This window comes from Chroicocephalus ridibundus, chromosome 4 (assembly GCF_963924245.1).
Source record: "Chroicocephalus ridibundus chromosome 4, bChrRid1.1, whole genome shotgun sequence".
Classification (NCBI taxonomy): Eukaryota; Metazoa; Chordata; class Aves; order Charadriiformes; family Laridae; genus Chroicocephalus; species Chroicocephalus ridibundus.
In genome coordinates, this window is record NC_086287.1 from 64,827,755 (window position 1) to 64,845,396 (window position 17,642).

General features: G+C 43.6%; 1 protein-coding gene across 1 annotated transcript in view; it reads left to right on the top strand.

The window, feature by feature from the left end:
* KCNH5 (potassium voltage-gated channel subfamily H member 5) overlaps positions 1 to 17,642 on the top strand; it is a 165,632-nt gene that overhangs the window by 126,305 nt on the left and 21,685 nt on the right. Inside the window, exon 10 of the mRNA XM_063333555.1 lies at positions 7,512 to 7,708. Coding sequence (XP_063189625.1) covers positions 7,512 to 7,708 — 197 coding nt within the window. The remainder of the gene's footprint in view (positions 1 to 7,511; positions 7,709 to 17,642) is intronic.

Sequence of the window (17,642 nt, forward strand, 5' to 3'; positions counted from 1 at the left end):
GGATGAGTCTTTTTCTACTCTTAATCTTACATGTGTTAGGAGGTTGAAAGTCTCCTATCAAATCACACAGAGGAAAGTTCTTTAGAGGCTGAGCAAGTAGCAGTTTCCATTTAGGTGAGCAGGAGACCCAGGTGCTGCATAGCTCTCGTCCATGGGCATTAGTAATTTGGTGTTTGGGATCCACGCATCAACACTTTGAATTTCCTTGGTGTTATAGAGCCGAGAATGTGCTGTGTGCGGGACAAGACCAACCACGTGTGATGCACTGTATGACATGAAAAACTGGCAGTCCAATTCCATCTCATAGTATTAGTAGCTAATTCTGGGATTTTAATTAATTTAGTTGCAGCTTGCGTTTCTTCTCAAGTGGAATGAAGGTGGCAGAATTTGCCCCTATGTCAAATCAACTCTTGATATTTTATACTGAACCTTTTTTTATTTTTCACGTGAAGTAAACCAAGGCAGACTAATTGTGAGTGTTTCCCCAGGTTAGTAATGTGTACCTGGTAGCAATTTACAGAACAGCCGGTGTCATATTTCATCTGTAGGAAAAGTCCCTTTTGTTCCAATGAGTTAAAGCTCTAGATTAACTGAGGGAAATATTCATTTCCCAAAGGGTTGGGTTTTTTCCAGTTATCAATCAGGACTGCGATAATTATAGCGATGCAGTCGGGTTTTTTTTTAAAGTGCTGAATCTTAAAGTATTTTGCAAAATACTTGAAGGATTACTGATCTGAGAACCAATGTGATGTGCTGCTCTCCATCGTGCAGTTCTTCTTAAACACGTTCCTTGGAATAAGTCGTATCTTGCAGGTCTAGGTTGGCATATGTGGTACCATGTAAGATTTAGTCCCACTGATGCTTGTTCAAAAACGTTATTAGCTCTTACTGACAGAGTTGAAGGGAACATTAAATTTTTCACATTATTTTGTAAATTTGAAATATTTTTGTCTCTATCTGCATGACAGTTAACTATAATAAGAAGGATCAATCTTAATTTAGTGCCAGCTGGTGTGTTATAGATGTGATCTGCAGCCTCCAATGGCAGAAAGATTCCTTTCACTGTTGAATCAGACCTGCACGCTTCACTGCCAAACCCAGGAGCTCAAAAGTCTTGGCAGCACAAGAAAAGGAAAATTATTTTAAAATCATATAATATATTTCTTTTAAATCAAACTAACAGTTTGAGACAATCTGATTTGCCTTATGAGTTTTGAAGATGGTGGGAATGGTCGTGCCTTCAAGTTTATTTCCGCAGTCAGGAAGAACAGAAACTTATTTCTGTATAAAATCAAAACGGAGATGTCCTATGTCCAGGAGCTGGGGCTTCTAGAAAAATATGAAGTACTAGGAGACTTGCATTCAAAGTGAGAAAGATGTGGACCATAAGTCCTTCACTAACAGGGTAATATCTATATAGACCTTTTGCTCTTCCTGTGGCCGTCGTGAATGCTGGAAGAAAGGTACATTTCTTTTGTGTTCTAGATGCAGAGGGGGAAGGTTGCACTGTGTTAACTAATGCAAAGTGCCTTTGCCTTCATGGACTTGGATCTTTGGCATAGTCTCTTGTTATTGTTTATTTGCAGGCTATTTTGACAATCTTTCAAGTGGTAGAAATGCTGTGTTTTCTCATCGTTATGCCCTTTCACATGTTAATGTGTAGTCCTACAGAGCTGGATTTCTGACTGGTCAGTGCTCAGCTCTGATCTGATTTTCAAGGGAGTTCTGGCCCTTCTGGATGCTGTAGGAAAGGTTGAGATTGTGGCTAAAACATTCACAGAGGCAAGGAGCCCTCTCTCACAGTCTAGTAGCCGTCTCTGCACATCAGGAAGCAATAATGTCCCAGCTGGCAGGAGACAGCTGATGAATTTGCACCACTATATCACCCTTATCTTCTCCAGATCCCCTCTTCAGGCATAGACAGCTGTATTATCTAAGTCCAGAAATTCAGCCAGCCCAGTGGTCTGTCTCCAAAAATGGCCAACAGCGGATGTGCAGGAGAAAGTAGGAAGATTAGGTAAGCAAACAGTGATACCTCCCCCGAGTATTCTCCAACCTTCTGTTAAATTGTGTTTTAAGGTCTTCCTCACCCAGAGGGAAATCTTTTGCGTTTAGTAGCCACAGACGGATTTTATTCCATGAATGCATCCTATCATTTTGTAAACCTATGCAGTGTCCCATGGCAAGGAGCTGCGGAGCTTACCTACTCACTGCACCATCTCAGAGCTGTGCTGCTCTGGGTAACAGGAGCTGATTCCCTCCTTGCTCATTGGATTTCTGCATCAGTTTGAGATACATCTGTCCTGCAGCGAGAGCTTTCACTGCAGATGTATAGACACAGGCAGATGTATTTGTATGAATATACATACCAGTATATGTAATTATGGCTGCAGGGGCTTGATATTTGGTCACTGACCTCCACATCTGTGCATGCTGCCATCACGTCATGGCTATTGGTACCTGAGCCAGTTAGATGAATGTTTTCTGTACATGATACAGTTTTACTGATTCAGCAACAAGATCAGCCTCTACTTTTCATAAGCAACAGAAGATTTGAGCATACAGTGGTAGAAAGCCTACATTATTCATCATGTCTGGCTCTTGGTAGTGTGACTGATGGGAATTTGGAGATGTTTTTAAGTGAGAGGAAGGGTAGCTGGCCTATTAGCTGAGACTGCACAGCACAGAAAAACACCTTATCACCTTAAGAAGTAGTCTTGGTTCCTTTTATGTGGTTTTTCTAAGTGCAGTTTTCCACCAAGAATTTATTCTTTCACTGCCTGCCCAAACTTTCTCCCAAAGGCCCCATCAAGTTCTCATGTCATCTAGGTATTTCTTAGCTCAGTTTCTGTCCCCCTCTGGAGAAGCATAAATTTCGCCTTTACATAGACGTGTATTGGTTCTGAGATGCTGTTTAAGAAGCGTCTCTCCTTTCTGAGTCCAAGGACTTTTTCATTCCCTTTGCAAGCTCCTGGGGAGTTTCGTAAGACCCTGAAGATTCTTTCTGCGTGAAAGGTCCAGGCATAAAAGCTGCTGTCTCACAAATTGGTAAGTCAGTCCATGGTGCAAGGCTGCAGAGAACATCTGCCCCCACCCATCCCCTCTTTGTGTATGGGAGAGTTATGATACTATAAAAGATAGAATAGCGTATCAAAATATCATTACCTATTATATAGTTACATGATGCCTCTAAATACATATACAAAAGTGTGTGAATATATATGTATATTTTATGTACGGGCATACTTACATAATACACCAGCAAATTTTTGTCCATATTCAGAATGATACCAGCGTAGCTATTTCAGCAGAAATCGTGCCTGTCACCGACACCCTGCACCATGTCCTCCTGGTTTCCGTGGTTCTTTCAGTCCCCAAATCCTTACGCACATGTTCTTGCCAGCTTTAATCCTGCAATACCCAAATTCTGACTCGGCTCGTCCTTTTCCTCATACCAAGTACAAAAGGTGTGCAAGGGGTTCCCACTCTAATTTTACAGTGTTCCTTTTTTCAGTGCTGCTTCGGGCAGCGTGAGAGCAGGGGCAGGAGGACTTCCCCGGTGCTTCGCCTCCGTTCAGGAGGGGTGTTCAGACTGCTCAGCGCTCAGGGCAGTGCAGATTTGGGAGGTAACATGCTAGGGCCTCGAGAAATCTCTAGAGAGAGGCTTTGAAAAGTCCACAGGCTGCATCAGCCCCAAGTGCCTCTGTATTGCCATCCCAGCCCCCGGCTTTCTCTGGAGACGTGCATGTGTCGTGCAAGCGTACAGCATATATCCATGCCTCGGAGTAGCTGATGTTTCAGACCTAACCAATTATATTTTCTGTTGCAACTCTGAAAGGTTTTTTTTTTTTTTTCATTTAGTTGCACCGTGTAAAATTAAACTTGAATGAATAATTACTGCTTTCTACTCAGTGAACTACAGTTAATAGCGATGGAGTACAGTACATTAATCTCTGTATTTATGAGGAAAGACATGTTGTTTTGGAGAATCCGGCTGATTTTGTTTTCATTCAGTACCTTCCTTAGCACATTTATAACAGGCAAATGAGACTCAGAAGTGTGTGGGGGAAATGTCAAATTCAAGAATCCTTAAGCGCTTCTAAGATTTTATACTTTCTGGAGAGAATAAACCACAATGTAAGAGGAGATCATAGGTTTGCCATTCAAATCCAGTGACTGATGACTCATGGAGGAGCGAATAGGTTCAGTTCACCATGTCCCAGCCTTTCTGAGGGCCCCAGTGCGGTTCCCTGCCTCACTGAACTGAAGACAGTGAGAAGATCTTCTCAAGTTTATGAATGGTGATTTCATTTACCTGTGGTTTGGGTACACATTCTGAAACACAGCATTGTGCAGAGTTTCAGAGTGAGCATCCACTCCTTTCCACCTCTTGGCTTAAATTAACGGTGTATTACCTTAAATTTGGAAAAAAACAAGCATTTTGCCCACATTTCAGTGGAAAAATCATAATAGTTCCATTATGGAAGTCTGTCTTTTTAACTGCGCTTTGCAGCCGCTGAAAGCGGGACTCAATTCTATCCTGTGTCCACCTCAGAGAGCAAATGCATTAAGCAATTTTATGCATTTCAGAAATGGTCTATTTTCTATAAATTATGTAACTGCGCTGAGTATGCCTGTAAACCAGGTTCTGAACTGTGGGTATAGACAAGGACAATTAACTGCAAAGGGTAATTTCAAAACAGCACATTAGATAAATGATATGTTACTAGGAAATGCTCTGTGATAAGGAAACCATTTTAAAGCAACATGTTTTATAAATTATACCAGCTGTATCATGTATTGTAGTTAATTTTAATTACATCAAAATATATAGAATTAAAAGCAGTTCAATGAGAATGCAATTAGAACCTTTCTAAGGGATGATTCTGCTATATAGACTTTCGTCAGAAAATAAAAACAAGGAAAGGAAGGTAAGGACTTGCACACTTTATTTTACTGTACATGAGAAATGTTAGATATGTTTTACGGGATGCAATACCTAAAGCAGAATTGGAAATAGAGAAATAGAGCCTCTCACGCCAAAAAGTAATAAAGTTGGGTAAATTATTCCCAAATGGATAAACTGTTCCCAAAATAGAGTTGAGTGAAATGCTACAAGTTCTTAAAAGAGGAGATATTAAAATGTATTACCTTTTTTTATCCCAAAACTATAAAATCACTAACCTTCACCAAGGGGCTGTGTGAGGTACCTGAAATCAATACCACCACTGACTGATTGATTTTAGTTTCCTTTTAATAACTGCTAAAATAAAGAGCTTGGATATCACTGGGGTCTGAAACAAAAATGCCCTTTGTACCATGGTTTCTGCTTCAGGATTTGAGGTGTCAGCCACCAACCACACGCCACGGCCCTTGCCCAGCCCTTGGCTGGCAAGCAGCCTGGCAACAAGAGGCAGCTTTTGGATGTTTCAAGGTGCTTTCTGCTGCTGCCGCTAGTTCTTCGTAGAGCAGCCATAGGGTCCAACCCGGAAAGCGTCTCTCCAGTATGCATCCATGATGGTGTTTTGCTTGGATCAGGAGCGTGATTTTGAATCTGATGTCCCGATCCTGTCCTCCTTCAGCATCTAGCACGGTGGCTCTCTGGGGGCGTGGGTTGCTTGCAGAGGACAGGAAACGGGGGGATATGGAGAAGCACATCTCATGCCCTTCCACCTGTGGTGGGTTGACCCTGGCTAGATGGCAGGTGCCCACCAAAGCTGCCTATCGCTCCACCTCCTCAACTGGACAGGCGAGAGAAAATACAATGAAAGGCTCATGGTTCGAGATAAAGACAGGGAGATCACTCAGCATTTATCGTCACAGGCAAAACAGACTCGACTTGGGGAAAATTGATTTAATTTATTACCAATCAAATCAGAATAGGGTAACGAGAAATAAGAACTAAATCTTAAAACACCTTCCCCCCGCTCCTCCCTTTGTCCCCGGCTCAACTGTACTCCCGATTTCTCTACCTCCTTCCCCCTGAGTGGTGCAGGGGGATGGGGAATGGGAGTTGCAGTCAGTTCATCTCACATTGTCTCTGCCGCTCCTTCCTCCTCAGGGGGAGGACTCCTCACACTCTTCCCCTGCTGCAGCGTGGGGTCCCTCCCACAGGAGACAGTCCTCCATGAACTTCTCCAGTGTGAGTCCTTCCCACGAACTGCTCCAGCGTGGTTCTCCCATGGGTCCACAGGTCCTGCCAGGAGCCTGATCCAGCACGGGCTCTCCACGGGGTCACAGCCTCCTTGAGGCACATCCACCTCCTCCAGTGTGGGGTCTTCCATGGGGTGCAGGTGGATATCTACTCCACTGTTAACCTCCATGAGCTGCAGAGGGACAGCCTGCTTCATCATGGTCTTTACCATGGGCTGCAGGGCAATCTCTGCTCCAGCACCTGGACCACTCCTCTCCCCCTCCTTCTTCACTGACCTTCATTTCTACATAGTTTTTTCTCTCATTTCTTTCTCCTGGTTGCTTTCCTGCAGTTTTTTTCACCCCCTCTTAAATATGTTAGTACAGAGGTGCCACCACTGTTGCTTATGGGCTCAGCCTTGGCCAGCAGTGGGTCCAACTTGGAGCCAGCTGGCATTGGCTCTATCACACACAGGGGAAGCTTCTAGCAGCTTCTCAGAGAAGCCACCCCTGTAGCACCCCCGCTACCAAAACCTTGCCACACAAACCCAGCATGCCACCTCTTGGAGCTCTTCCGTCCGTGCGACTGGGCTACAGCTAGTCCTAAGTCCTCAAAATGTGCAGGTCCTCAGCATCAGCTGTTCTGCTACATGTTCTACCAATGTAGAAATAACCTTCAGGTGTAATTTTCACATCTGGTTATTTATACATGCAGGTGTCTAAGGTGTCAAACCCTTTCTTACTCAGCGAACATTTAAATACAAACTTAAGTGTAAGCCTCTACTTAAGTGGATGTGTTTGGGTTTAGAACTAGACTTCTGTGTGTCTTTAAGATTTAGAGCTGGTTATTTAGAGGTTAAAATTCTCAGGGAGGTTTTTTGTGGGTTTTTCAAAAGGAGTGTTGCCACTCACACTGAATTAAAAATGTTTAAACATCCTTTAAAATGTGGTCCTTGGGCCCTGGTGGCTCATGCACCACACTGCAAAGCCATGGTGATGTAGGAACCTAGGTGTCATAGCCTTTTGGTAAGAGTGGGGCTCCTAACTCCTTTAGGAACAGACCTCCAGAAATACTCGATCACCTGAACATGAGTTAAGTGCTTATTATATTCAGGAGCCTTTGAAAAATCCATTACCTGCACCTTCAGCTACAAGGAGACCTTTACAATCTGGCTTTATGCTTTGTGACACTTCACAGAGCCGTGCTAAGGATACTCAGGTACCTCGGCTACTTTTAAAACTTTTACCCTTAATTTTCTCAGTTGAGAGCTTACGTTAGAATAATTGGAAGCATAAGACAGTTTGGGAAGCAATAATTTGTGTGCTGAAGAACACTGCATAAGCATTATCTCTTGACAAATTTTTCTGCTATTTTTCAGGTAAAGGTGATGTGTTTGGTGATATCTTCTGGAAGGAAACCAGTCTGGCCCATGCATGTGCCAATGTACGGGCTTTGACATACTGCGATTTACATATTATTAAACGAGAAGCCTTGCTTAAAGTGTTGGACTTTTATACTGCTTTTGCAAACTCATTCTCGAGGAATCTCACGCTCACCTGCAACCTGAGGAAACGGGTAAGGCGACAGCTCTTGTTTTCCCCTTGCTCTCACCAAGAGATTGCACGCTCTTGCGAACTGTTTGCAGTGTTTAACAGCCCCCAATTTACTCTTGATGTTTTCAGGTCATTGCAGATTAACTGGCCTTTCAATAAATGTTGTCGCTGTTTGTTAATGATGGCTCAATAAAAGTTACCCATAGATTTGCAGCTCTGAGAAGCAGTCCTAGGAGGGTGACATTTGAATTACATTTCTTTTCCTTTTCTTCACAGTTTCTGGTTTTTGGCTTTTTTCCCCCCATTGCCTAATGTATAAAGTTATATTTTATAGTCTGATACAATACTGATTCTGGATTCCTCAGAGGTGAGGTTTCGTCTCTCACGTGCTGAGATATAGGTCAGAGGATACTCTGATGGATCTGCATGGCGTAGACCAACTGAGAGAAATTTATTGATGTTAAATAAACAAAATGTACTCAGCGAAAGTATTGTATTAGTACACGCTTGTCTCACTTGCATAGTTTAGAATTTTTATATGGCAAGGTTAATAAAGCTTGGTAGCAATTTTACATTCACAGCTCACTTCTTAAACCTTCCTGCTCGTTTTATAATCAATCAGCAGCGCTCACTATCCATTAGTCTTTTCAAAGAACACTCCATCTAAAAATTAATTAGCTATAAGGACGTATCTTGAAAACAGGTTAAGGGATTCTTTAATTCGCATTGCGGCTGCAAAATTTAATCTTTATGATATTTTTTTTGAGATTGATGAGGGTTATATAAATTTCATTTGCATAGAGAAATCTCATAACAATGATTTATAGATTATTGAGCATTAACTGTGATCCTCTAGCTGCCGAAACACATTTATCTGCGGCTGTACCTGGGGCATCTCACCTGATAATGTACAGAGGCTGTCACAGTATTTCACAAGGCAATTTCAGCCTCTACAGTAACAGGAGTTCAACACAACTAGAATTTTACTTTTCTGAGTCTAGTTTCTCTATAGCCACTGGAGCATCTTAAAAATGTTTCTTACAAAGGTGTTAATTTTTAGTGCATTCCTTGTGCTCTTTAATATTCCAAGTATGGCACAGAATACCCATGGCAAAAAGCAGATGCAATGGTATTACAGTTTCCTTCTGTCTGTGCTGAAGCCTGAAAGAGCTGAATTATAATCGGGTTTGGTTCCAGCTTGTCAACTTACCTCTGACTCGAAGCTTGTTAACTCCGCTTCAGACCTGAAGAAGGGCTTCAGGGCTTGAAAGCTGGTTTGGGGTTTCTAGCTTATCGCTTCTCTTTTGATAAGATGTCCTCCAAGGCTTGACTTCAGCATCCCCCTCTTTGCCATCTTGCCTACCTGCATGTGCCACCAGCTACAGTCCCGCGATGACAATTCTGCTCAGGCATTGCTGACGGTGATTTCATGTGACATGATAATGCCACATATAATGTGACAAAATATATTCTTTCCTTCTTAAAACTCTGAATCTGCCACTTCAGCTAGCTTCCTGGACTCCCCTTCCCCCATTAGTCATGACCAGGATGTGTACAGCAAAACCACGTACAGATTTTTTCCTGACAGAGCAATGTGCTGTAGTTCAACTCTGTAGTCCAGGGATGCATATGGGGAATAGCCTCCTGGATGGGTTTTCTTGGATATTTTTCTCTCCCACGCACCTTTTTTAAGGAAAATTGGTTGCCCTGCAGGGCCCTGCCGCAGGGAGTCGCCCAGGTGGAAACACTTGTGGAGCTCAGTAGTAGATCTGTATAGCTCAGCGTCAGGTACGTGGACTTTGCCATAGGGGCAGTGACTCAAAGGAAGAATGAACAGCACTTCTAAAGGAACCCTGGATCTTGCAGAAGAAAAGGAACTGTTGCCTGGGGGCATGCGTGGGCATTACGTGAGAGGGGATGGAGAGTCAAAGAAAAGTCATGTCAATGTGGTGCGTGCAGGGTGCAGTTCATTTCATCAAAAGCTGTGTGATGACATCCAAGCTAGTCACCAGTCACCTTTATAGCCCTTGAGGAATGGTTCCTCCTGAAGGCAATGATCTGGCCCCTCTTCAGTGCCCAGTCTGGGATGGGAAAATCATACCCTTTCTGTTGACTTCTGAGAGAGTCCTTGATCGCTAACTTTTAAATACGTAGGGTACATCAGATGAACTCCACCTATGATGTCTCCTTCAGTTTTACTCAAGAACTATTTTGGGAAAGGTCTTACTTCTAGTATTGCAGTAGGATGTGCTGAGCTGGAGCCTGCTTTGCAGAAATTCTGTGTATTGTTCCTAGGCACAAAATAAATCATGCTACTTTCAACACCAGGGACACAATCTACGTCCTGTTACATAAAGTTATTCAGGGGATTGTTTCAAACCTCATATCTGCTGAAAGTATGCATGATTCCCTGTTGGGCGCAGAAGTGTTTGACGGTGAGTTCATCTCTTAGGAAAAGCAGTGCCATCCAGGACAGTTTCATCAGGCGAACAGAAAGCAGATGTTCAGACAATGAGACACGGCTGGCAGAGCAGCACTGTACTGCAGCAGTTTGTGCTGGAGTCATGTAATCTAGACAGAAAGAAAATCGTTGTCTCCTTTAATTGATTTCAATAGAAATATACTTAGCACTTTTTCTACGTAGTCATCACTCGGAAGGTTTGACATTTAATTATAACAAAAATACACTCCTTGCAGTTCTGCGCTCAAGAAAACGGACGTCTCACTGTCAAAAATATAGAGACAGAATTGTTCTTCCATCCGGTCTGCTCTTCGAAATACGCATACGTGTATGCAGATGCACACAAACACACGTGTTTGTGCTGCATTGTCCCTCAGCAAGCACTTAGATATAGTCCATAGACTGCAAAGCAATTTAGACGTTCAAAAGGCTAATAAATTAATAATAGTATTGAGCACAAAAGGTTAGTTCCACATGACAGGGAAGACAAAGTCATGTTGAAGTGGGAAAATAATGTTTTCTCACTCCCAAATAACATTTAGAGGCCTGGCATGTTGAATGACCTACTTAAGGCATCTGCTCAGCATGCTGTTATCAACTCTGGATTTTTGTTTTCTTTTTTGTGTGTTAGGTAGCTTAGCCATCATGCTGCATTTATGAGCCCATAAAGTGAGCGTGCCTGCTAGCTTTTCAACCTGCAGTCATCTCTCCTGCCCAGCGGCGCGAGGTGACTTTTAATTCGTAATTGCAAAGTATTGCAGCGTATCATGTTTCATGCTCTGAAATCTTCCTGGCACATCTAACATCACTAAGGCACACTCCAAGGCAGAACCAGGACTTTGAACTTTTTTTCCAAAGAGGGAAAAATAATTAATCTGGAAAGATATTCTTTAAAATCACAATGATATTACATAGCTGCCTCTGAGGACTGAAAGTTATAAAGCGGTGTTTAGCATGAGTCTTCAAAGAGTTAATTACTGCTTTGTGATGGTGGAAGAGAATATTGATAATGTCTAATTCATTAAGTGCCTTTCAAGATTTCACACAGCTGGAGGAGGGCATCTCTGCATGTCAAGCCATGGAGCTTGGCCTGAGGAGGGGAGCCAAGACAGTTTTCTAGGGGTCTCAAACCTGTATAAATATATCTACGTTCTATTGATTGTTGAAATTCATGAAGGAAGGCCCGCATCAAGCTACCAAATGTATTCCCACAGGAAACAAGAGTTGAGATGAAATGTTTTTAGAGCTTTTTTTTCCTTTTCTCGTCATTGCTTCTATTTGCACCAGCTAAGGCACCACCTCCAGCTAACTGCTAGACCAACATAGTCTATGCAAGTGCAAGAAAAAAATCAAACTGAGATTTTGGCCCTCCTGAAATCACAGCCAAAATTCTCCCATGCTTCAGTGAAGGAAAGATTTCCTCCACAGCTTTTAAGGTACACAGTCACATACTGCTGTTTTCTACCATGAGCAAAATGAGCTGTGTCAAAGAACTGAGTCAGGAGCAGCCAGGGAAGAGGACAATTGTCCGTATAGGACCTCTGGTGCATTTGCTCCTGGAGGGCGTGCTGGAGACTGAGCCAAGGAGATGTGAGGAGAAACGAGTGCCTTTAAGGCAGTGAAATACAGTACGGAGAGCCCTGTGATGCTCTTAAAGCCAGGGACAATGCTGTGAGCGATTGATGTTATCTAATTCCTTCAGCACAGTGTGAATCTCAGAGGCTTTTAGCAGGTGAGGGTATCAGACTGTCTTAACACACGTCCTGTTTTTCTTTCTATTTCAGATTAGAATAATTTCTTTTTAAATAGGCTTTCTGATTTTGCTTGAGGTATTAGTGAATCGCATCTTGTTTCTTGAGTGAATCACTCGTCATTTGTGTGTCACATAGCGTTTAGAAAAGCTTTATTTTAATTTGAATTCTGCGTCCATGTCTCCTAAAAGTGAAGGTTGTACCAAGGCTCGTTCAGGATCCCCCTTTTTCATGTTAAAGACGCTCCAAATGGCATACTATATTAGTGAGTGTCCTGATGCAGAAGCAATGTAAGAAGCAGAAAGCATAGCTCTGTGTATTGGCCCTTGCTCCTGAAGGTTGCACGTGTTCTGGTGAACCTGAGGACTTTCACAGGTTTTGAGCTCTGAAAGCCATTCACAATTATGGCAGCTTAATTCAGAGCTGTTTGCGCTTTGCCAGCTGGTGCTCACGCTCAGTCCTGATCAGTTGTGGGGAGCAACTTGCTCACATAGGAAGCGATCAGAGCATCATCCTTGGGTAACTCTGACAAACAGGAAGCTGTGGCGTAACTGGAGCAGAGTTACGCCAGCTCAGCACATCCTCTGTCCAGTGGTCCATCTGCACTGGCGGGTCTGTCATCCATTTTCACCTTTTTTCACTCTATTATTGGGAGTTTTCTCCATGTGGGACAGCAATGATGGCAAAACCTATCTGGGAAAAACAAGGTTTTCCATCATTATTACTGAAGAGAAGCCACGGAAAAAAACCATGCTGCTTAGGGAGCTGCTGTGACTAATGTAGATCAGTAGGGGCTTCATTGGCATCCTGGGCTTCTGTCCTGTGGTAGGGAATGTGCCCACCCCAACGCTGGTGCTCAGTCCTCATCCATGTCTCACTCTTGATACTTTTCTTTTGCACGTGCAGCTTATTCCTCTGCTGGTTTGAGCCAGTGGCAAGGGTCCCAGGGAGTGCAGGATCAAACCTCTGGAAAGGCAGATCAAACAGATCAATTTCTATTAGGGCTTATACGGCCAGCAGGCTTTTGGCATGACTTAACTCAGATTTTGTTTGTAATTCATTGGCTTGCTTAAGCCTATTGAAAATTAATTTGATCAGCTTCTTGATGGCAACATGTATGGTATGTTTCCTTTCCCTGCCTGTATCTTTTTGAGGACTCAAAGCATCTACAGGTTAATACATCCTGCTGCTTGCTGCTCCTAGCTGAGGCAAGGGGACACAGAGGGATTCTCCAGACGGGCATGGTGACGCCCCTCTTCTCTTCTCCAGGGCAAAATACAGAGTGACATTAGTCACAGCTCCGAAATCTGCTGCCCATGACATTGTGTTTGGGTGTTCACAGCTGTTGCTTAACTGCTGCAGTAACAGACAACTCTCTTGTGACCATGGCAAAGGGCACCTTTCTCAGCTGTCTAAGCCAAAGGTCTCGCGTCCGACTTTTCCTCCTTACTGTCTCCTCATGTGTAACTCCAACAAAAATTAATGCACCTCATTCTGTTTTTTTTTTTTTTTGTGTGTGTGTGTGTGTGTGTGTTTTTGTCTTTTTTTTCGTCAAGCAATAAGGCCCACTCAGTTTGGCCATAAGGGGGGAATTTACCTCCTCGTGCTACCACTGTAGAGCTTGCAGAATAGCCTTGCCTTTAATTTCACCACTTCACTTTCTTCATCTCCATGTGAGAAGGGAAAGGTTGTTTTACCTTGTCTAAGGATGCTTCTGCCCTTTCCTGTCCCTCTCTGGTCTTTTTGTATGAATGTGTTGTCCCAGAAGATGAAGTCCTGTAGCTATAGTTTAGCTGTAGCGACAGCTTAGCATGATTACAGAGCAAATAAGTTATACCCTCAAAAATCAATATGGTTTTATTTTGTTGACATCTTAGCAGCCTCTGCAGCCTCTGTTATGCTTGAGGAACTTTTCACTTAAGACAAATTTTTTATTAATTTTTATTGTTTGGCTTCATTGCATTCACAGCTATCTCCAGATATGTTAATATTCCATTTCAATATTTCCTAAAGGACTGTTTCACTGATTTAGACCTAACACCACCTCTGATGGTGTCTAGATTTGTATATTGGATGTGCACGGGACAGAAGAGCCCACTTCAAAATTTCAAACAACGTGGCCTCATCCAAACTGCCACTTGACAGTGGTCCCTGGCTGGTCCGTGCCTGGGAATTTATGGAGAGACTGCTAATGGGTCTGGGCCAAACCCTTGTGAGGAACAGAGCAATTCCTTGTATATTTGTATCTGTGTGGTTACAGACAGCCCGGCACAGTCCATGCTACACCTTCTGCCACCAAAGAGACCCATGCGACTCCTTCTGAGTGAGGATTATGGATCTGAGGCTAGATTTTTTTTCTGCAACTCTTCCCTCCCATCTCCTGCTACCCTGAACAATTCCTTGTGTCTTTGCTTCTCTTTGGGCGTATGGGGATTTTTGAGTTTGAGGCAGTCAAATCAAGGACGTTAGTCCTTGGAGGACCATACATGACTTTGCATGGTAGAAGAGGAGCATAAAAATTCAAAGAGAAAGCTGCAGCAGCGTTAACTTCACCCCTCTGTGCCTCTCTGCCAGACGGCATGGGACACCTGTCCGAGCAGAGCAATTGCTGTAAAAGCTGTTGGTGGGTTTGCTTTCTCACTTTTTTTTTTGATAGCTACGAGCCTGGCTTTTTTCTGCGTACCTCACTCCCTTCCTTCTCCTTTTTGCCACTTCATCATCTCCCTTATGATGGTCTCTTCTGGGCACCCTTCAGGTCACACGGACTGTGGGAAATTGGGGGTATGGGAGCAATTGCACCTCTGAAACCCTCCCTGGGGGCACAGAAGTTTTCTCTCTTTTGAGAAGCACAGTGTGTTTCCTTGGCTGTGACTGTGTTCACGGACAGGTGCAGAAGTGGATGATAAACATGAAATCTCTTGAATGGGTCCAGAGGAGAGCAACAAAGCTGGTGAAAGGGCTGGAAGGAATGTCCTATGGCGACAAGCTGAGGACTTTGGGCTTGTCTAGTTTGGAGAAAAGGAGGCTGAGGGGTGACCGCTCTACAGCTTCATGAGGAGGGGAAGTGGAGAGGGAAGTGCTGATCTCTTCTCCCTGGTATCCAGAGATAGGACACATAGGAATGGTTCAAAGCTGCATCACGGGAGGTTTAGACTGGACATTGAGGAGCGTTTCTTTACAAAGAATGTGGTGTAACACTGGAACAGGCTTCCTAGTGAGGTGGTCGATGCCCCAAGCCCGTCAGTGTTTAAAAGGCATTTGGACAATGCCCTTAATAACATGCTTTAACTTTTGGTCAGCCCTGAAGTGGTCAGGCAGTTGGACTAGGTGATCACTCTAAGTTCCTTCCAACTGGAAATACCCTCTCCTCTCCTCTCTCCTCTCCTCTCTCCACTCCTCTCCATCTCCTCTCCATCTCCTCTCCATCTCCTCTCCTCTCCTCTCCATCTCCTCTCCTCTCCATCTCCTCTCCTCTCCTCTCCATCTCCTCTCCTCTCCTCTCCATCTCCTCTCCATCTCCTCTCCATCTCCTCTCCATCTCCTCTCCATCTCCTCTCCTCTCCTCTCCTCTCCACCTCAAGGACTTGGGTATCTTAGTGAGTCTTTAAATGCTTACCTGAAAAACAGGGCACTGTGTATCCCCCAGCATCTCTTTGGGAGGCCTGGGATAGTACAGATTCATGGCACAGTCTTGATTAATATATTTTGCCTTTAGACTGCAGGCAGTAGCTAATGCACTAACATCTTTAACAGTATTTCAGAGCCACATTAATCCCATAGGGTACCAGCAGGACCCTATTTTATTCTGAATATAATCTCTAAATTAAGTACCTTCCCCAGCGTCCTGGCCATCCTTCTGTAGGTGCGAGAGGCAAAGCACCACCAACTCTGTTAAAAGAAGGCCTGAGCCCAATTTTGGTAGTCCTTTGGCATTACAGAGGTAGACTTATTTTTTCCTGGACGTGTAGCTTCTCTGCCTAAAACTAAATCAAAAGGACATTTGATCTTGTTTGTCAGGCCATTATTTTACTGTTGGTTTTTGCAATGAAACTGAGTGATTTATTTGTATGTGGAAAGATCATTAAACAGGAAGTGTCGGGGATGGGCAGCACCCATAGGAAACCAAAAGTGTAAACTGGCTATGTTAGAGCAGAGACCCAGACTGACGATGATTTGCTATGTGCTTTTTGTGAATTAACACCATTTTCTTGTTTAGAAAGCCCTCATACTTGAGACTCTCCTTAGTTGACTCAGAAAGCCTTCTGCAGGCTGTCTGCTAATACTGATTCAGGGCAGAGTTGCTGGCACAGGACTTGAATGATGATAAAAAAATAAATCAAAGCTTTACTATTTTTAATCTTGCAAATATTAACAAATAAGTATTTTGTGTTCACCTCCCCTCATTGATTAAAAGTGATGCTTTTAATTTCTTCCAGCTGCTAGGGAAGGGGAGGGAAAAGTGCATGGTGCAATGGGACGCAACATTGCCGTTTCATTTTTGATTGCCAGTTAAGAAGGTTTTTATCATCAGCCCCCCCCCCCCGTGTTTCAATGTGATGAACACGGGCACCGTCAGCTCAGGCAGCAGCAGACCCGAGTGGATCACCGTCCCTGTCCCCGAGCTTCCCTCCTGGGCTGTTACTTTGCCAGGCCGGCTGTCTTTTTGGGCAGGCGTCCTAACAAATCTGATCTCCCCATAGCTTTGTGTGATTCCTCTGGTGCCTAATAAGCCATGGGAGTATTACTAATGCATTTGTGTTACCTCTGAGAGTAGCCAATTTATTTTGTGACAATATCAATGTGCCCAGGAGCTGCCGCTGCTGCAAGTGGTTCCCTGCTTGTGGGCCACCTCCGTGTGTAGAACTGTGCCTAATGCAGGGGCCACCGGCATCCGAGCAGGTAGGATTTGCGCAGAAAGTGGGGAAAGAGGTCTGTTCTGTTATCTCACACCCCTCCAAACAGTTAGCCCAGATCAATGGATTTCTTCTTGCACGGGCTGCTGAGCCTAATTACCATGTACATCAACAACTTTTCCAATACTGTAACTGGTAAAAAAAGGGGAAATGTTACAAAGCTGAAATGATTAATTCCAAGCGCTCTGGTTGCTTGCACTGTTGCTTCCTGGAGCCGAACGCCAGACATTTTAGTAACAAAGCACAGCATGACTTGCAGGTATAAAAATGAGTTTCTACACCAGACTTCTCGCTCCCCAAACCTTACTTCTGCAAGACTGGGAATGCCAGTTGCGATGCACCCAAAACCATGGCTGGGGAAAGAGAACTTCTGCCTGTTCATTAGGATCATATAAATGGATTCCCATAGGCTTCACAAGGACGGGACGGAGCTTTAGCATTCACCCAAGTGGGAGTTTTCTGGCTCTGCCCAAAACGGGATCCATTTTGTCCAGTCTAGAAATGATTGGTAACAATTTCATGCCTGTTTTGGATTGGAGAGAGCGCTGATTGTATTCTTGCCTCCCCCTCTCTGAACAGGTTTTTGCCTTGGCTTGCACAAAAAGGATCCTCACCAGTTACATACTATAAGCCTGTAAAATGCGAAATAAAACTCCCTGCATAAAGTATTTTCTGTAGAGGTATAACTCCATCCATCTATTGTTCTGTAGCACACGCTTTACAGATGCAGTAATACCCAAATGTGCCGTTTCAGCATGTGATAATCATTGCAGCCGTGCAAATCCTAGATTTACCTTACTTTGAATGCTATTTTTGGGCTGCCTTCTGCAT